General features: G+C 49.5%; 1 protein-coding gene across 2 annotated transcripts in view; it reads left to right on the top strand.

The window, feature by feature from the left end:
• LOC121009161 (non-structural maintenance of chromosomes element 3 homolog) overlaps positions 1-21,352 on the top strand; it is a 40,746-nt gene that overhangs the window by 17,025 nt on the left and 2,369 nt on the right. For both annotated transcript variants that reach the window (XM_040442072.1, XM_040442073.1), the window contains exons 9-10: positions 1,768-1,830; positions 3,605-3,719. In XM_040442072.1, coding sequence (XP_040298006.1) covers positions 1,768-1,830; positions 3,605-3,719 — 178 coding nt within the window. The remainder of the gene's footprint in view (positions 1-1,767; positions 1,831-3,604; positions 3,720-21,352) is intronic.

The raw sequence follows: 21,352 nt of genomic DNA, 5'->3' as shown, positions 1-21,352 counted from the left end.
TTCGCTCGTCTCCCTCTGCCGCCTACTGTTTTTTTATTTATTTTTTAGGCTATTCTCACCCTTCTGCAGCAGGGAGTGATTGTTCCGGTTCAAGACCGTTTTTGTGGATTCTACTCCAATCTCTTTATGGTCCCCAAAAAGGAGGGTACAGTCTATCCCATCCTAGTCTTTAAAGCCCTTAACGGCTTCCTTTGGCTCTGCGGTTTCCGGATGGGGTCCCTGCAATCGGTCATTGCATCCATGGACCCGGGGGAGTACCTGTCCTCAATAGACATCAAGGACGCTTATCTCCATGTTCCCATCTGCGTCATTCACCAGAAATATCTTTGATTCGCAGTGAGACCTTTTCATTACCAGTCTGTTGAAGCCGCTGTAGTAGGGGCTCGGGGTTTCTCGGATGCTGTTGTCCAGACCATGATTCGAGTTAGAAAGCCATCGTCCTCCCGGACTTATCACCGGACCTGGAAGTCCTACTTTAGTTGGTGCGAACGCCACCAGTTGTCTCCTATTCGGTTCTCGTTGCCTCGACTCTGGTCTTTCCTGCAGTCGGGCATGGCTGGCTCTCATTTCCCTGAAAGGGCACATTTCGGCCCTTTCCATTCTTTTTCTACAGAGTTTGGCTTCACTTTCTGCGGTTCAGACCTTTCTGCAGGGGGTGGCGCATGCTGCCCCCCCTTACCGGCTTCTGTTTAATCCTTGCAATGTATAGATAGCAGGACTGCAGGTTGGCGCAAAGACACCTTACCAGGACTCTGGGGTAGAGAAAAAAGGATCATCTTTATTGAGTATTCATTTTTTTTTGCCAATTTTAAAACAACGCGTTTTGGGGGTCTAGAGCCCCATTCATCAGGTTAAAATGGCTTAACGTGTTTTTAAAATTGGCAAAAAAGAATACTCGATAAAGAAGAATATCCTTTATTCTCTACCCAAGTCTCCTGGTAAGGTGTCTTTGCGTCAACCTGTGGTCCTGCTATCTATACATTGCAAATTTTTTGGAGAAGACTGGGCCTCATCACCTGAAGCTTTGGGACACGACAGCTGCATACCCGTTTGCCAGACATGTTTTACTCACAAACGCACGATAGAGTTGTGCCTTTTTCATAGCACAAATCCATAAGGTGAGCCTCCAGTTTTTAGTTGGGGCCTCTTGGGCAGTACATCATGGGGCTTTGGCCCTTCAGGTGTGCAGGGCGGCTACTTGGCCGTCTTTGCACACCTTTTCCAAATTTTACAGAGTGCACACCTTTGCATCATCTGACGCTTCTCTGGAGCGTAGAGTTTTGCAGATGGCGGTTCTCTGGCCGGATGGCTTCTTTATGACCCACCCCTGGGTCCCAAGGTCTCTAACGTCCCAAGGTCAAGCCTGTGTCCCCCAATGAGACGGATGAGAACTAGATTTTTGTACTTGCCTTTAAATCTGTTTCGCTTCCGTTCATTGGGAGACACAGCTCCCACCCATTCTCTCTGGTTACGGGCCTCGTTGTGGCCTGCGTGATTCTGGGTTTGTACATTGTTTGGTTTTCCTGTTTTTTCCTTTTTGCTTCTACTGCTTTTGCGCAAACTGTATGAGCTTAGTCCCTGTAGGAAGGGTATAGCTGGAGGGAGGAGCTCACACTTGTGCTTAGTGTCGCCTCCTAGTGGCAACAACTATACCCATGGTCAAGCCTGTGTCCCCTAATGAACGGAAGAGAAACAGATTTTACGGTAAGTACAAAAATCTATTTTTTTTTATTTTTTTTAACCCCCTCCCCCTTGCATTTCTTGTAGTGAGCAACACACAGACTTTGGAGATGTGAAAAAACTTGTGACGGATGAATTTGTAAAGCAAAAGTAAGTATCCCAAGGGAGAACGGTTGTGATCCCTGGTGTGTCCAGAGCAGCCTGTGCCGAGTTCCTTGCTGTTTACACCACACCACAGAGCGAATGCAGCTTCTCTCCGGGTTTACCACCACGTAGGTAAATGCCAAAGAAGAAAACTGCAGACACAGGTCTTAACTAAATGGTTGTCTCTTATTGGTGAAACTTTGTCATGCGGGAAAGTGTCCTTAACTTTTATATACTGTAAGTGGGTTGTTTTTCTATCCAAGAAAACACTACTCTTGTCCCTTTGCTGTGGAATTGCAGCTCAACCCCAGTTTCTAAGGAAGGGCGCACAAGTCTAGAAGACATTCAACGTCTTTTCTTGTCATCAGAATAAGTTATAAAACAAACCTTCTCCACACAAGTCTCGCCATTATCTATTGCCATTGTGTGGCCACCTTTGGGGCATTTTTTTTTATGATTGCATTTTACTCATTTTGGTCTAAAAACAATTTTTTCGAGTTTATCTTTATTAAACATTGCAGATCTTGTGATACATGGGGGTTAAAAATCGGTCTATTTGCAGACGATCATTCGTGAGTTCTGTCGGCTTTCAATGTGAAGCCTTATCTCTGAGCTCCTGACCTCATAAACACTCATTTAAGCCATATTGTTGAGGGTTTAGCTATAATGAGTGTTTGAGGGCAGGAGATAAGAACTACACATGAGCTGTCAGGAGTGACAGTCTGCAAGTAGATGATTATTTATTTTTTAAACCCAATGTATCACAAAAACTGCTGAACATTTTTAAAGGGGTATTCCCATCACCGACAATGGGGGCATATCGCTAGGATATGCCCCCATTGTTTGATAAATGCAGGTTCAACCTCTGGGACCCGGACCTACAAGGAGAACGGAGCAGGGAAATGAAGAAAGCGCACTACGCATGCGCAGCTGCCCCCAATTCATTTCTATGGGGCCGCTGAAAATAGCTGAGCACTGGCTCGGCTATTTCCGTCTGCCCAATAGAAATGAATGGGAGCAGCGCTTGGTGTTGGACGGACCCTGGGAAATCCGGGGTCCTCCAGCCACAGCTCTCCCCGCTCCGTTCTCATTGTAGGTGCGGGTCCCAGAGGTGGGACCCACACCTATCAGACAATGGGGCATGCCCCCATTGTCTTTGGTAATGCCCCTTTAATAAAGACTAATTGAAAAAATGATTTTTGGCCCAAAATTAGTAAAATGCAATCATAAAAAATGCTCCAGTGGTGTCCACAGCCTTTAAAACTAGTGATTTCCTCAACTAGGTCTCTGAAAAGGGGTATTTCACATCTCAAAGGGATCACGTTATGATCAGCGAGTTTGAGCTCTGGGACTCTCGCCAATCTGGAGAACAAACGGGCCTTAATGCCAACTCAGCATTGTGGACTCCCCTTTCAGTCCCTCAATCCATAGTGGTGCCCTGGGCACCTGCTATGTAGGGGGACCGCAGCAGTCTCCTTCAAGTAAAGGAGCTACAGCCCTTTCAGTATCAGCTTGGTGGGTGACCAAGAGGTTGTACAAGATATGAATACCCCTTTAATGTACGTGTAGCTACCGTAGCAGGGTATTAATATAGACCTGACCACTGCTTGGATCCACTCCCACCTTTGGTAAGACGAGTGCAGAGAGGGCCCAGTCTTGACTATGCGGCCATTGAATGATACTGTAGTATTGCGTGTGTCTTGACTTTTATACTCCATGAAAGAAATGTATAAACTGGTCTTATACATAAAACTGGTGCTAATAGAATTTGTCTGTTTAGATACCTAGAATATATTAAAATCCCGCACACAGAGCCCCCAGAGTTTGAATTCCGGTGGGGCCCAAGGGCATTTAAAGAAACATCCAAAATGAAAATCCTGGAGTTCGTCTCTACGGTAAGAGCTTCTTGGGTATAATTGTCTCATATTGCATCGATGAATAACTTCAGTGTAAGGGCTCATGCACCCGACTATGTATTTTGCGGTCCGCAAACCACTGCTCCACAAAAAAAATGTCTGTGTTGCTTTTTTTTTTTTTTTTTTAACAGATCCATTGTAACAATGCCTGTCCTTTTCCGCAAAACAGACAAGGATAGAACGGATATGCGGACACACTGAGTTAGTTCAGTTTTCCCAGCCCCGTTGAAATGAATGGTTCCACATACGGACCAATAAAGAAACGGAAGCAAAATATGCATGCGTGTGCATGAGCCCTAAAGGCATAAGAGTTCTCCATGTCCTCATGTATGGGGCAGTCGGTCAGTATACTCACTGTTGGGACTCTTTCACGTGAACGATGCGGATTGGCTCAGGGTGCGTTCAGTGAAACTCTCAACATTTTGCAAGCTCGGTCAGTTTGGTCTGCGATTGTGTTGTTTTTCTCGCCCAGTTTCCTTGGGGGACACAGAAGACCTTGGGTATAGCTCATCTCCCTAGGAGGCGTGACACTAAGTGAAGACTGTTAAGCCCCTCCTCCACAGCTATACCCTCAGCCTGGAGAGAGAGACTGCCAGTTTTTGCTTAGTGTCCAAGGAGGCAAGACACTCCCTGCTCTGCAGGGCTGCTTTCTCCTTGTTTCAATTTTAGTTTTTTACTTTTTTATTTTATTTTTGTTCCAGATCATCAGGGATAACAGAGACGCACTAGACCTCTCTGTTCTCCCGGGGTTGAGCTGCGCCAGTGCCGGTCACCCGCACTGCTGCCTCCCCCACAGAAGGCAAGGTGGATCAGGGCAGCCTCGCTCCCCTACATCCCGCCAGCGCAAGGGTCGCCCGCACGCCAAGTCCCTCTCCCAGCGTCCTGCCACTACGGTGCCAGTAGCTGAAGGGGCGACCCTGCTGGAACGGACCGAGGGTGAAGACGACTATGGTGAGAGAGAGGCTTCTCCAGCCCTACGTCCCCCGTCCCCCCCCCGGTCTCCTGCGTGCCTGACCCTATACTGGGCCTATGGACCCTTCTGCCCATGCTAGACCTAGGCTGGCTCCTGGGCTGTCGCAGGGCGACATTCTGCTCCCTCTCTCCTGGCCTCCAGGACATTGGCACCCTTCTCCCTACAAGAAGAATGCCTAGGGAGCTGCGGAGGTCCGCAGCTAGCTGCCCCTGATGGAGGGGTTATGCAGGCGTCCACCCTCACAGACCCGGTCTCAGGGTCCCCCTCCCTCTTACCGGCCACTACTTCAGGGCCAGAGGGCCCGCGCCTTGCTGCCACTGACCCTCCCTACTCTCACGGACACCGTTCCAGGGGAAAGGAGGGTGTAGCTGCCGGCCATATGGAGCGCTGTTCTAGGCACCGTGGCCTGCAAAATGAGCGCTTCAACAGCCCCGGCCGACCGTCGGAACAAAACTTGTGTTCCACTTCAAGGCCGCGATCCCGCTCTATCCGGGTCCCCGGCTCGCGGGGTGGGCACCCGCGGCCGGTATGTGCCGCTCCGTAGGCCCGGCTGGTACTTTAAGTACTGTGCGGCCCCGGTCATCCGGGCGCCGCTAAAAATTTAGGCCCCGGCTCTTACGGCCCGCGGGGTGGGCACCCGCGGCCGGTATGTGCCGCTCCGTAGGCCGGCCGGTACTTTAAATACTGTGCGGCCCCGGTCAGCCGGGCGCCGCTAAAAATTTAGGCCCCAGCTTCACGCTACTAGGCCGCAAATTCAGGCCTCTGTTGGAGGGGGCTGGAACTTCTCCAGGCGCGAATTCTTCCCGCCTGGAGGTTCCCCCGCCCCCAGAGGATCGCAGTGCCGCCCCCCAGGCCGGATCCCTGTTAACCCTTTGGGTACAGGCCGGCTTCCGATGAGCCTGTATGGGTGGATCTGTGCCCTGTAGGTGGCCCCCCCCCTTTTATTTTATTTTTTTCTGCCTCAGTGAGGCTGTGTGTTAAAAAAAAAAAAAAAAAAAAAAAAAGAAAGTTTTTATTATATATATGACTTGTGGGCTGCGCAGGACGCTGCAGCCTCATCTCAGAGTGCTGCCTGTATACATGCCCCCCTTCCATAGGCGGCATGGTGTCGCGCTCCCCGGCTGCGGCGCTGCCAGGGTCTTTTTTCCCCTTCTAGGTGGTTTTCTTGCCCTTTCCGCGCTACGGCGCTGGTCAAGTGCATGCCTTTTCTGTAGGCAACAGTCGTCACCCTCTCCAGTTATGGTGCCTGCCATGTGCAGGACCCCCCTCCTGGGCGGGATACTGCACTCTCCCTAACTGCGGGTTGGCCTTGTGCATGATTCCCCTTTCATTGGCGGCCTACTGCAGTTTCTCCGGATACAATGCTGGCCATGTGCACGACCCCCTTCCATAGGTGGAACACGGCACTCTCACTGGGTTCGCTGCTGGCCATGTGCGTGCCCCCCCTTCCATAGGTGGAACACGGCACTCTCACTGGATTCGCTGCCTGCCATAGGCATGACTCCCTTCTGTGGACGGCATTCGGCACTCTCACTGGATTCACTGTCAGCCATGTGCATGACCACCTTACATAGGCGGTATGATGTACTCTCATTGGATTCACTGCCGGCCTTGGGTATGCCTCCTTCCCGGGTGGCGGCATACATACACTCCCTCGGTCGGTGGTTGTTCTCTCGCCGGTACATTGCTGGCCATGTGCATGACCCCTATACATAGCGGGGTGCTTGCACTCTCTCTGGATCCGCGGCCGGCCATATGCATGACCCCTCTTCTGTGGGCGGTGTACGCACTCTCACTGGATTCGCTGCCGGCCATGGGCATGCCTCCTTAGGTGGCATACACACTTTCTCACCGACTGCTCGCATTCTCCCTGGATGCGATGCTGGACATGTGCATGACCCCCCCCCCCCCCCCCCCCCCCCTTCCTTTTCTGGGCGGCATACTACACTCTCACCAGATACGTTGCTGGCCTTGAGCATGGCCTCTAACATGGGTGGAACGCTTGCGCTTCCATTGGATACGGTGCTGGCCTTGTGCGTGACCACCCCTCATTCCATGGGTGGAATTTTGCACGCTCACAAGATTCAAGGCTGTCCTTGTATGTGCTGTACTGGACTTGCGCATGTTCCCCTTCATTGGCGGAGTAGTTACACTCTCACGAAATTTCGGGTTGGGTGAATTGTTGCACACTCACTTAATGCTAAGATAGCCCTGTGCATGCCCCCCTTTTTCACTAGGTGGACCTCCTGCGTTCCTGCTGGATACTGTGTGGCCATGTGCATGGCGCCTTTCTGGGCGAAGTATGGTATGCCCTACTTCTTTGACGTAGGTACGGCCTTGGGCATCACCCCCTTTTTGGGGCAGGCCTTTGCATTCTTGCCCACTGCAGTTTGCCAGGTACATTTCCCCCCTTTTTCGGGGCGGTCAGTTTGCGTTCCATCGCATACCATACTAGTCTTGTGCATAACTCCTTTCAGTTTGCACTCCCGTAGATACTGTGGCACTCTGTGGCTGGCCCTCTTCGCTGAGTGATATATTTTTGCAGTGAGCGGACGTTCTTGTGCGTTGTTTCCTTCTCGTCCCGTAGGTGGGTTGGCCTTCTCACTGTTTACGGGGCTACTCGTACGTATGCCTCCCTTCCTCCTGCGACATACTTTTTCTCTTGGGATACGATGATTGCCGCAAGCCTTGCACTATTCTCTAAGGAGATCATTCTGTCCATCTGTGTAAGCCTAAGGTGTTGTCCAATAAACAACAAATGAATACCTTATATTTAAGTAGACGGGCTCTACTGTTCGCTACTGCACAGAGCTGGGTGGTACTCATTCATTTCGTTGGCCCATTTGTCCTTCCGCGGCATTGTTTCCCTGTGCTAGTGGTCACATGGTCGAGAGCGCTGTCTGCAGCGCCCTTCGCATTTTATGTTGGCTCTGGCGGGACTACGGTCCCCTCGCCTAATACCATTTCCTCCTCTTCGGGTGCAGTGTGGTATGATTCTTTCCGGATTGGCGCCCTCGGTGCTTCAGTCTGATCTGCTACCAGGTTCGGGCCGCTATTCTTGGGAAGGTCACCCAACTTCTCTTGGGTGCTCGCTTATACAGGTCTGGGGGACATCCACCTTGGGTTCTTCAGGGTATTCGCCTTCTGCGAGGCGGTGAACCGGGCGTCTCTGTGTAGCGGTGTTCTGCTTTTGAGCTGTCCTATGGCCTCTCTGTTGCCCACTCCCCCTTTCGGTTGGAGGGTGTTATACCGGCCTCTGTCTCGCCTGCCTTTTCTCGCCGGCTCTGTTTGGCTCCCACTCGGTACAGATCATTCCGATGTGGCGTCTGTTCCGGCCACGCTTCAGAGGCTGTTCCTTCACTGCCCTTCCCTCTGGGGAAAGCATGGTTGTTCATGTGGATGGTTCTGGTGTTCCTTTTGAGTCTCCCTTGTCCACACTGGCTGTACTAGCTGTGTGCCTAGTTACCGGGTCTACCGTTTTCTGTCCTCCCGCTGGGTGCAGATTGCGTTTTTTCCATTTTAGGCAATGTTTCTGCTTTGGATTCACCTTCTCGGTAACTTGGGAGGACTACCATTTGGTCAGGATTGTCTTTTAAATCTCCCACACCGGAACTGTAGTCCGTCTTCCTGTGGTGGCTACATTGGCTTCGGCTTTAGCCTGTCTTGTCCTGGCGGTTGCTGGGCGGACCCTTCGGTTCCTGTCCGTTTGTCCTTCTGCTTCCCCACTCTGGGGGGATACGGGACAACCTTGCTCGGGGGCCGACGGGACCAGTTCTACCGACTGTTCTACCCGTGTTACGGGTCTGCGCCTGATCATTGGGTTTTCACCCGCTTGCCCAGGCAACTCTAGTGGGCTCGCTAGTGTTCGCTTCTAGCCGAGTTTTTCGTCCAGGATCTGTGGTAGGACTTAGGGTTTTACCTGGGGTTCTGTGGGAAGCTGGGCGTTCCCCCACTCTGCCTTTCTCCATGGTTCTGTCTTTCTCCAGTCCGGCCTGGACCTGGGGCTGGGACTCTGTTGCTTGAAGTATCAAGTGTCATTCCTGTCCTTCCTCTTTCAGCGTTCCCAGGCCCTCTGGGCCTGTCAGGAACTTCTTCCATGGAGCGGCTCTTGGGTTCCTTTGTACTGTCCTCCGGTACCGTCCTGGGAACTACATACTAGGCTCTTGGCGCTCCAATTTTTCCTTGGAGCCGTTACAGAAGTTCCCTCTGCTAACAGTTGGGTTTCTGTAGCCATCGTGTCTCTGATGGGTGCCTGAGTGGCGGCCCTTCTTGTTCCGAGCCTTCTGTCTTCCCCCAGTACAGGGCTGTTCTCCATTCCGTCTCTTCCTTCCTTCTGAAGATGGTGTTTGTCTTTCATTTCATTGAGGCAGTCGTCCTCCCCTTCCCACCCCAGGGAACGTTGGAGATCTCCGACTCTTGTCGACATTCGGTCTCTTGTGTTCCCAGGAGGTCCGTGCAAAGGGTTGACGGCCTCCAGGGTGGCTTTCCTCCGCTTTCTCAGAGTGGCTCTTGTTGTGGTTGCCGCACCAAGGGCAGGGTTCTGCTTTTGGTGTCACCATTCATTTGGCCAGAGTTGTCGGTTTTTTCCTGGGCCGGAGGCATTAGGCTTCGGCCATGCATTTGTGCAAGGCGGTCACTGGTCTTCCTTGCACACCTTACCGAGTTCTACAGGGTGCATACTCGGGCTTCGGCGTATGCTGTTTCGGGCCGCCTGGTCTGCAGGCGGCGGGTTTTTTGATGCCTTCGGGTGCTTCGCCTTGGTGCTGTGGTCCCTCCCCCTTTGGACTGCTTTTGAACGTCCCAAGGTCTTCTGTGTCCCCCAAGGAAACTGGGCGAGAAAACGAGATTTTTGTATAACTTACCAGTAAAATCTCTTTCTCGCTCTTTCCTTGGGGGACACAGCACCCACCCATTCTTTGTTCTTCTCTGACTGTTTCCGAGTTTGTTTACCCTTTGGGTAGTTGGCTTGTTGGTTCCAATTTTTGGACTTTGCCTTTTCTCACTACTTGGACACGCAACTGGCAGTCTCTCTCTCCAGGCTGAGGGTATAGCTGTGGAGGAGGGGCTTAACAGTCTTCACTTAGTGTCACGCCTCCTAGGGAGATGAGCTATACCCAAGGTCTTCTGTGTCCCCCAAGGAAAGAGCGAGAAAGAGATTTTACTGGTAAGTTATACAAAAATCTCGTTTTTCCGCGCGGTTGCAATGTGCGTTTCACGCGTGTGAAAAAAATGAAGGTTTATAAACCACATCACTGAAAAATGCATCATAACCGCATGCAATGTGTTTTTCACTGAAGCCCCGTTCACTTCTATGGGGGTCAGGGCTGCGCAGAATATAGAACATGCTGCGTCTTTCATGCAACGCAGAACTAAAGTGTGAAAAAAATAATAATAATAATGTACACAGACCCATTGAAATGAATGGATCAGGATTCAGTGCGGGTGCGATGCGTTCATGTCACATATTGCACCCGCTTGTGTGAAAGGGGCCTAAAGCAGAATTTTTTTGCATTCACTGATGATCCAGACCTAAAATACCATGGATATAACTGTAGTAAACACTCATCTGTATAAAGTATGTTTTCTATTCACTGACAAAGGGAATTTGTCACTGGGATATTTAATGTCAAACCAGGCATAATGCCTAGTAGGGCTGCCCCAGTAAAATTTTGGCGTATGAATGCTTCTTAGCCCGCGTAAAGGGCCCTGTACACAGGAAGTGCTAACACCAGACAAAGCAGAGCCTGAAGCGTATAAATTACATGTTTTACTGAATCTCTTCCTTAGGGAGCATTCACACGACCATATAAATGGGGCTGCACACCGTGTGCTGTCCGCATCCGTTCCCCCGCAAAAAAGAGAGCATGTCCTATTCATGTCCGCAACCGGACAAGCTTAGGCATTCTCTATATAGTGCTGGCCATGGGCGTTCCGCAAATTGCGGAACGCACACGGCCGGTATCTGTGTCTTGCGGATCCGTAATTTGGGGACCGCAAAACACCTTACGGTTGTGTGAATGCACCCTTATATATCTCTCTGCTCAGCTCCTCCTGTTCTATAGCATGCTGCCTGCAGACTGGTGACATGTCCTGTTAAGAAGCGAATCATCTTTCCCCTCAGAACCAGTCCAAAAGGGGCTGCGTTTAGTTTTGCAGTATTCACTTGTACTTGGTCGGGCTATAATACCAGACGCAGCCCATGGATAAAAGTGGTGCTGTTTCTGATAGGATCTTTTTCCCTTACGTCCTAACCAGTGGCACAGATGGGTATTCTGCCCCTGTGGACTGGTTAGGACAGGTGGAAGTTTTAATGAAATAAAAAAACTGACATACACACGCCCTCCCTGCCCCTAATAAAGAGGAGGGGTGTGACCCTCAGAACCTCGTGTTTTTTTCTGTCCTGCGGACAGGACAGGTGGTTCACTCCTCCATCCCTGCGGTGGAGAGAGTGTCTCTTCCTTTTATTATCTTGTTCCCTCTGGGAGCGGGGCCGCTCCTCCTATGCGGCCTGAGGAGATATTGCTCAGGCCTTAGCTGGGGTTCAGCCCTATCCCCTTTGAGCTTACCTCAGATCGGGGTCTGGAGCGGCGGTAGCGGCGTCCCGCATGTTCGGCTGGGTGCCGCCATCTTGGGGAAGTGACGTCACTTCCGGGTTTTCTCCGGCCGATCGCAGATCGGCCGGGGAGTATTTTCATTGTTTAGGGCCGTTGGGTGCCTTTAAATGTTTCAGGGTCCCTCTCTGGGGTACAGAGAAGGAGTTTGGTTACTCTAAGCTAAAAAATAAGCTTTAGAGGTTTACCCTGCCCCTTTTGTGGGCGGGGCTTTCTTTTGGCGCCCAAACACCCTATTTAAACTTGGTGAGGCTCCAGGTTCAGTCTCCTGGAGCGCAGTTATCTGTTAACCTTGAGTCGTGTGGTTGGTGCTAGAGTTGTTTGCGTGCAAACCTCTGTGTTGCTGAAAACCTTTTTTCCTTTACAATAGAGCTTGCTAGGATCTTCTGGGTAAAGATCCTGAAGCTTGCGGTTAAAGGTCTTTTTTTTTTTTTCCTTGAATTATGCTTAAATTCATGTCTCTTCTATTTTTCAGCCATGTCTTCTACCGGGGACGGTGAGCGAGAGCCCAGCAGGAAGTCTGCGGGCAATAGGCGTCACCTGCAGTGCCATGACTGCCAGATCGTGCTGGAGGACTCCTATGATTTTTCCCGGTGCCCACCCTGTAGGGCCAAGACTCCCCCAGCTGGAGCCATCGGTCCACGACTTAGTCGATTTGGGTGAAGGGCTATATGGAGTCCAATATGAGCCAGGTCAACGCCTCCATACAAGAGCTGAAGAATACCCTGGTTTCCAAACGCCATCGTCCCTCCTCCCATCGGGCGTTGGAGGTGGGGGGGGAGGTCAGGAGGCGAGAGATGGTTCAGCCTCTTCCTCCTCTGATGAGGACGGGTTTTCATATTTTTTTTCCGCTGGAGAAGGCCCAGCAGCTACTAAAATCCGTCCGGTCGGGGGACCAGGACGTTGATCCGGGGGAAGCCTCATCCTCGGCCTCTAGGGGGCCTAGGGCCTTTAAAGCAGATGATTCTCTCCTGTCTCTGATGAAAACAGAATGGAGAAGGGTCCAGTGTTGACCAAAAGATTCAAGGCTGTGTTTCCAGTCAAAGAAGATCAAGTATCTTCCTGGGGGCCTGTCCCCAAGGTGGACATGGCAATTGCAAAGCTATCTATGAGGACCCTGATCCCCTCAGATGACGGGTCAAGTTTGCAGGACCCAATGGACCGGAAGGCGGACTGCGCGCTTATTCATCGGCCTCTGTTGCGATTTCTTCGTCCGAAGTGGCAAACTTTCTGAAAGCTAGATTCACCCAGATTCAGTCGGACCTAGACCAGGGGGTCTCTAGGGACGACATTCTGGCCTCATGTAAGATGGCCAGCCTTGCCATAGACTTCTTGTGTGACGCTGTTCCACAACAATTGAAGCTGGCATCTAAGTCCATGGCTCTCTCAACCGTGGGCAGGCGTCCGCTTTGGTTGAAACCTTGGAAGGCCGATACGACCTCAAAACGCAATCTTTGTGCCATGGCACATGAACCCGGCAAACTCTTTGGTGCAGAGCTTGACCAGATAATGGAAGGGCTGTCGGACAAGAAGGGCAAGTCCCTTCCCCATCAGTCCTTTCGTGGTCGGGGCAAGGGGTTTGGTTCCAGGGCGGAACCTCAACCTAGAGCCCAGAGGAATTGGGGCTCCCGTAGAGGAGGAAAATCCTCTCTGGGTTCTAGACCCCCCCCAAGAAGTCCTCGGCGCAAGAATATCGGAGGTTGGAGGATGATTATAGATTTGAGGTTCTTCAACCGTTTCATAAAACAAAAGGAGTTCCGTATAGAAACTATCCAGTCGGTGACCAATCTTCTTATGCCGGGAGATTTCTTGGCAACCTTTAGACCTCAAGGATGCTTATCTCCATATTCCCATCCATCCTGGGTCCAGAAGATTCTTAAGGATCGGGGGGTGTCCTAAAACATTTTCAGTTTGTGGCCCTCCCGTTTGGGATTTCTTCAGCCCCACACACTTTTACCAAAGTGGTGGCCGCGCTAAGGCTTCAGGGCCTGAGTATAGTTCCATACCTGGACGACTGGCTCCTCAGAGCTCCTTCCCAGGCGATCCTGTCCCAACACATCCAGCAGGCTGTCACATTCCTGCATCGGTTGGGATGGATAATCAATTGGGACAAATCCCAACTTCAACCAGCCACCTCGGTAAGGTTCCTGGGGGATTCAGTCAGGATGACGATTCATCTCACTCCCGAAAGAAGGCAATCCGTGCAACAGACAGCCCATTCTTTTTCTGTACCAAAACAGGTAACGATTTGAACATGGATGAAAATGTTGGGACTAATGTCTTCAACTGCTCAGGCGGTACCTTGGGCATTATGGCACCTACGTCCGCTCCAGTCGGAAGTACTAGCCAAGTGGAATCACAGTCCGGTGGGACTCAATTCCGTGCTCTCCCTGCCTTACAAGGTCCGATCCTCTCTAAGGTGGTGCTCCCACCTAAAGGATGGCAAGTCTCTGATCCAGCCCTCTTGGATCATACTTACTTCAGACGCATCCCTAGTAGGCTGGGGTGCACATCTTCAGGACATGACAGTCCAGGGAACTTGGACACCTCAGGAGAGGTTATTGTCATCAAATCTCCTGGAGATCAGAGCAATCAGACTAGCTCTTTTTCATTTTGCTCCCTTCATTTGAGGGAAGGCAGTGAAGGTACAGTCAGACAGCATGAACGCTGTGCATCAACAAGCAGGGAGGCACGAGGTCACAAAGTCTCCTCAGAGAGATAGGGGTGATATTGGATTGGGCAGAATTGACCCTCACCCACTTATCAGCCGTTCACATTCACAGAGTTCTCAATATGATTGCGGATCGCCTGAGCCGAGGTCTTCCAACCGGAGAATGGTCACTTCATCCAGAGGTCTTCAAGGAGATAACGCTCAGGTGGGGCATGCCAGAGATCGATCTCATGGCAACGAGGTTCAACACCAAGGTGGAGAGGTATTGCTCCCTTTACAGGGAGGACAACCCGGTGGCTATAGATGCTCTGTCAATCCCATGGAGGTTCAGGCTGGCCTACATCTTCCCTCCAATTTCCTTGATACCAAGGGTCTTGATGAAAATCAGGCAGGACCAAGCGTCAGTTATCGCCATTATCCCATACTGGCCGAAAAGAGCTTGGTTTACCCAACTTACAGATGAGTCGGGGTCAATTTCTGAGGCTTCCCCCAGAGAGAGTACTGGTGTCGGGGGACACTCAGATTAGGGGTGGGCGATATATACGATAATATCGTCATCAATTCAGCCGACGATATAGATTTTAGTTATATCGCGATAGGTGACCACAGAGCAGAAGTGAATTGAAGAAGCTTCTCACTCACCGCTCTGTGGCCTCCCGACTCTGCACCGCGCTGCAGGGCCTTGTGTTCACACATAGTCAGTGCTCTGGCTGACGCTGTGTTTGAAGTCAGGTTCCTCCCAGTGCATGCTGGGTAGAAGACGCGGCCCGTCTCCTGCGGACTCCATCAGCCAGCCGTGCAGGAAAGGTAAGTAGCAGGGGCCCGAATCTACCGGGGGTGGGTGGCTATTGCATGGGGCTGATGGCACTGGCTGGGGGACATGATGATGGCATTGGGCTGATGGCGTTTTGTAATTTGTAAACATACAGAAGAAAATAATATATCGTTATATCGCACGTGCTTCAAATTATATTGTGATATAGATTTAAGGCCATATCGCCCAGCCCTAACTCAGATCTCCTCAAATCTTCAACCTGACGGCCTGGAGGTTGACCAGTCCCTTCCACGGATAGAAGGGCTATCAGGGTCTGTCTTGAGAACCTTAGAGCACTCCAGATCAGAAGCTACCAATAAGGCCTACTCCAGAATCTGGAAGATCTTTTCATCCTGGTGTACAAGGCATCAGCAAAGATCCGCTGAAGCTTCCATCCCGATGATTCTCCAATTTCTTCAAGACTGTCTGGACAGGGGGCTATCACCAGCTACCCTTAAAGTGCAGATTTCAGCACCTGCTTGTCTCAACAGAGCTATTTCTCAAGACCCCCTTATCAAGAGATTCCTGAAGGGAGCCTCAAGATTAACCACCTCAGCCCCCAGTGCTTAAACACCCTGAAAGACCAGGCCACTTTTTACACTTCTGACCTACACTACTTTCACCGTTTATTGCTCGGTCATGCAACTTACCACCCAAATGAATTTTACCTCCTTTTCTTCTCACTAATAGAGCTTTCATTTGGTGGTATTTCTTTGCTGCTGACATTTTTACTTTTTTTGTTATTAATCGAAATTTAACGATTTTTTTGCAAAAAAATGACATTTTTCACTTTCAGTTGTAAAATTTTGCAAAAAAAGAGATCCATATATAAATTTTGCTCTAAATTTATTGTTCTACATGTCTTTGATAAAAAAAAAATGTTTGGGTAAAAAAAAAATGGTTTGGGTAAAAGTTATAGCGTTTACAAACTATGGTACAAAAATGTGAATTTCCGCTTTTTGAAGCAGCTCTGACTTTCTGAGCACCTGTCATGTTTCCTGAGGTTCTACAATGCCCAGACAGTACAAACACCCCACAAATGACCCCATTTCGGAAAGTACACACCCTAAGGTATTCGCTGATGGGCATAGTGAGTTCATAGAACTTTTTATTTTTTGTCACAAGTTAGCGGAAAATGATGATTTTTTTTTTTTCTTACAAAGTCTCATATTCCACTAACTTGTGACAAAAAATAAAGTTCTATGAACTCACTATGCCCATCAGCGAATACCTTGGGGTCTCTTCTTTCCAAAATGGGGTCACTTGTGGGGTAGTTATACTGCCCTGGCATTCTAGGGGCCCAAATGTGTGGTAAGGAGTTTGAAATCAAATTCTGTAAAAAATGACGTGTGAAATCCGAAAGGTGCTCTTTGGAATATGGGCCCCTTTGCCCACCTAGGCTGCAAAAAAGTGTCACACATCTGGTATCTAGGTACTCAGGAGAAGTTGGGGAATGTGTTTTGGGGTGTCATTTTATATATACCCATGCTGGGTGAGAGAAATATCTTGGCAAAAGACAACTTTTCCCATTTTTTTTATACAAAGTTGGCATTTGACCAAGATATTTATCTCACCCAGCATGGGTATATGTAAAAAGACACCCCAAAACACATTCCCCACCTTCTCCTGAGTACGGAGATACCAGATGTGTGACACTTTTTTGCAGCCTAGGTGGGCAAAGGGGCCCATATTCCAAACAGCACCTTTCGGATTTCACAGGTCATTTTTTACAGAATTTGATTTCAAACTCCTTACCACACATTTGGGCCCCTAGAATGCCAGGGCAGTATAACTACCCCACAAGTGACCCCATTTTGGAAAGAAGAGACCCCAAGGTATTCGCTGATGGGCATAGTGAGTTCATGGAATTTTTTATTTTTTGTCACAAGTTAGTGGAATATGAGACTTTGTATGAAAAAAAAAAAAAAAAAAAAAATCATCATTTTCCACTAACTTGTGACAAAAAATAAAAAATTCCAGGAACTTGGCATGCCCCTCACGGAATACCTTGGGGTGTCTTCTTTCCAAAATGGGGTCACTTGTGGGGTAGTTATACTGCCCTGGCATTTTCCAGGGGCCCTAATGTGTGGTAAGTAGGTAAATGACATGTGAAATCCGAAAGGTGCTCTTTGGAATGTGGGACCCTTTGCCCACCTAGGCTGCAAAAAAGTGTCACACATCTGGTATCTCCGTACTCAGGAGAAGGTGGGGAATGTGTTTTGTGGTGTCATTTTACATATACCCATGCTGGGTGAGAGAAATATCTTGGCAAAAGACAACTTTTCCCATTTTTTTTATACAAAGTTGGCATTTGACCAAGATATTTCTCACCCAGCATGGGTATATGTAAAAAGACACCCCAAAACACATTCCTCAACTTCTCCTGAATACAGAGATACCAGATGTGTGACACTTTTTTGCAGCCTAGGTGGGCAAAGGGGCCCAAATTCCTTTTAGGAGGGCATTTTTAGACATTTGGATACCAGACTTCTTCTCACGCTTTGGGGCCCCTAAAATGCCAGGGCAGTATAAATACCCCACATGTGACCCCATTTTGGAAAGAAGACACCCCAAGGTATTCGCTGAGGGGCATGGCGAGTTCATTGAAAAAAAAAAGTTAGCGGAAATTGATTTTTTTGATTTTGTTCTCACAAAGTCTCCCTTTCCGCTAACTTGGGACAAAAATTTCAATCTTTCATGGACTCAATATGCCCCTCAGCGAATACCTTGGGGTGTCTTCTTTCCAAAATGGTGTTATTTGTGGGGTGTTTGTACTGCCCTGGCATTTGAGGGTCTCCGCAATCATTACATGTATGCCCAGCATTAGGAGTTTCTGCTATTCTCCTTATATTGAGCATACGGGTAATGAGATTTTTTTTTTCCGTTCAGCCTCTGGGCTGAAAGAAAAAAATGAACGGCACAGATTTCTTCATTCGCATCGATCAATGTGGATGAAAAAATCTCTGCCAAAAAAAGAAAAAGGAGGGGAAAGGCGTCTGCCAGGACATAGGAGCTCCGCCCAACATCCATACCCACTTCAGCTCGTATGCCCTGGCAAACCCGATTTCTCCATTCACATCAATCGATGTGGATGAATAAATCATTGCCGGGATTTTTTTTTTTATATATACAAAGTGTTTGCCAAAGTATATGAACACCGCCACCTCCTCAGCTCATATGCCTCGGCAAACATATCTTTTACTGCAGAGGAGAAATCTCGTCTTGCAGCGCCGCATACACCGACTTGCGTCTAATCTGACAGCAGCGCAATGCTTCTGTCCGAATGCACATCAGTGCTGCAGCTAGTCGATCGGTTGGTCCACCTGAAAGGTAAAAAAAACAAAACAAAAAAGAAAAAACCAGGCCGCAAAGCAATAACTTTATTAACTTTAGAACAGAACATATTAACTTTTTTTTTTACTTTTTTACTTTACTGGTAATTTTTTTTTTTTGTTTAGTTTATTTTACCTTTTCAGAACAAACCTCTCCTTCCCCATGGGACAATGTGCAAAGCGCAAATCGCCCAAAGATGTGGCGAAGTACGTTATGCACTTTATCCCAGGTGAAAGGAGAGGTTTGCAGCAGCTGAGAGTAAAAGGGCCCTAATAGCCCTGTGTGCCTGTCCTGTGAGATGCAATCCCTATGCTAGGTGTACCTGTGTGTGGTACTTCCGGAAACACTCACCATAGCATAGGGCAGGGTGATCAGCACAGTCAGGACAGAAATAGCGGGTGTCACGCCTTATTCCACTCCTGCTACAGACACGACATCTTTTTCGGGGTGACGGTTGGGTTGAGGTACCAGGAACGACACTGGGGAAATATCGCTCGTGTAGACGGCTAACTACACTGGTGGATGGGGCCACGGAACCTCCTGGGTAAAGGAGGTTCTCGATGATCTCTTCCTGGAATTTGAGGAAGGATCGTGTTCTCCCAGCCTTACTGTAGAGAACAAAACTATTGTAGAGCGCCAATTGAATTAAATATACAGACACCTTCTTATACCAGCGTCTGGTTCTGCGGGAAACTAAATACGGAGACAACATCTGGTCATTGAAGTCCACCCCTCCCATGAGCGCATTATAGTTGTGGACACAGAGGGGCTTTTCAATGACACGGGTTGCTCGCTCAATTTGGATTGTCGTGTCTGCGTGAATGGAGGAGAGCATGTAAACGTCACGCTTGTCTCTCCCTTTCACCGCGAGCAGTTCTTCGTTACACAAGGCAGCCCTCTCCCCCCTTGCAAGACGGGTGGTTACAAGCCGTTGGGGGAAGCCCACGCGACTAGTTCGTGCGGTGCCACAGGCGCAAATCCGTTCTAGAAACAAATGCCTAAAGAGGGCCACACTTGTGTAAAAATTGTCCACATAAAGATGGTACCCCTTGCCGAATAAGGGTGACACCAAGTCCCAGACTGTCTTCCCACTGCTCCCCAGGTAGTCAGGGCAACCGACCGGCTCCAGGGTCTGATCTTTTCCCTCATAGATCCGAAATTTGTGGGTATAGCCTGTGGCCCTTTCACAGAGCTTATACAATTTGACCCCATACCGGGCACGCTTGCTTGGGATGTATTGTTTGAAGCCAAGGCGCCCGGTAAAATGTATTAGGGACTCGTCTACGCAGATGTTTTGCTCAGGGGTATACAAATCTGCAAATTTCAGGTTGAAATGGTCTATGAGGGGCCGAATTTTGTGGAGCCGGTCAAAAGCTGTGTGGCCTCTGGGACGGGAGGTGGTGTTGTCGCTAAAATGCAGGAAACGGAGGATGGCCTCAAATCGTGCCCTGGACATAGCAGCAGAGAACATGGGCATGTGATGAATCGGGTGCGTTGACCAATATGACCGCAATTCATGCTTTTTTGTCAGGCCCAAAAAAATTTTAAGTTCGGAAACTTGGACTGGTTTCCACCGGAAAGGCTGGGCATACAAGCTTCCCGGGTTGGCGGATATAAATTGTGTGGCATACTGGTTGGTCTCTGCCACGACTAAGTCCAAGAGCTCCGCAGTCAAGAACAGCTCAAAAAAATCCCAGGGCCGAACCGATTTGAGCCGTCTCAACCCGAACTCCAGACTGGGCGGTGAAAGGGGAAACTACAGGTGCGGCTGAAGTTGGTGACTGCCAATCAGGGTTTGCCAGCACCTCAGGGATTCTAGGGGCTCTACGGGCCTGTCTGTGCGGTGGCTGCGACGGGGTAACTAGTGCACGTGCCACCTTCAACTGCCCTTCTGGTGCTCGCCACGTCACCATGTTGTACGGCAGTGCTGGTACTAGGTCCAGGGAGGGCTGCGCTGCTGGTGTATGCCTCACCACGTGATCCGACAGCGACAGCCCCACTCTGCTGCTCTTGAAGCGGATCCTGCGCAACCTGTGGTCTAGCGACACGGGGCCGGGTACGCCTGGTTCTATCAGGGACCTCCACCTCCTCGTCCGAACTTTGGGTCAGAGAGCCACTGCTTTCTACAGGTTCATATTCTGACCCGCTAGATTCATCAGATGAGGGTTCCCACTCCTCATCCGACTGGGTCAGAATCCTGTAGGCCTCTTCAGAAGAATACCCCCTGTTTGACATTTTGGACTACTAAATTTAGGGGTATTCCCTGAGACTACCCAAGAAAAAAAGCAAGCCTGTCTTACAAAGGGGAGGCTAGCGAAGTACCGGAGGCCGCTGCGGTTGATAAAAAAATATCAAAACTGATTTTTTTTTATCGCCGCAGTGCGTGTAAAATGAATGTGCAGTGATCAAAAAATATATATTTTTTGTCACTGCGGTGGGGCGGGCGTGGGTGAACGCACGTGTGGGCGACCGATCAGGCCTGATCGGGCAAACATTGCGTTTTGGGTGGAGGGCGAGCTAAGGTGACACTAATACTATTATAGATCTGACCGTGATCAGTTTTGATCACTTACAGATACTATAAAAGTACAAATGCTGATTAGCGATACGCTAATCAGCGAATAAAAGTGACTGCGGTGGGCTGGGCGCTAACTGACGCTAACTACCTAACCAAGGGGCCTAAACTATCCCTAAAACCTATCAGTCAATACCAGTGAAAAAAAAAGTGACAGTTTACACTGATCACTTTTTTTCCTTTCACTAGTGATTGACAAGGGTGATCAAAGGGTTAATTGGGGTGCAGGGGGGTGATCTGGGGCTAAGGTGTAGTGTTTGGTGCTACTCACAGTTCAGTCTGCTTCTCTGCTGGATCCAACCGACGAAAAGGACCAGCAGAGAAGCCATATAACAGATCATATTTACTAATATGATCTGTTATATGACTTTTGATTGGATTTTTTAAAAATCGCCAGCCAATGATCGTTGCTGGCAGGCTGGTAATGAACTTCTTCTTTGAATTTTGCCGGCCCGCGATGCGCATGCCGGCTTGGAGCGAAATCTCGCGTGATGACGCGTATATGCGTGATTGTGCGCAGCGCTGCCACCTCCGGAACGCGAATCTGCGTACAGCGGTCTGGAGGTGGTTAAAGCCTACAGTAATCAGACCTATCCCGGTTTGGGATTTGTCGGTCGTGCTCAGGGGGTTATCAT

This window comes from Bufo bufo, chromosome 8, assembly GCF_905171765.1.
Source record: "Bufo bufo chromosome 8, aBufBuf1.1, whole genome shotgun sequence".
In the NCBI taxonomy this organism is placed as follows: Eukaryota; Metazoa; Chordata; class Amphibia; order Anura; family Bufonidae; genus Bufo; species Bufo bufo.
This window is presented reverse-complemented; position numbering and strand designations above follow the sequence as displayed.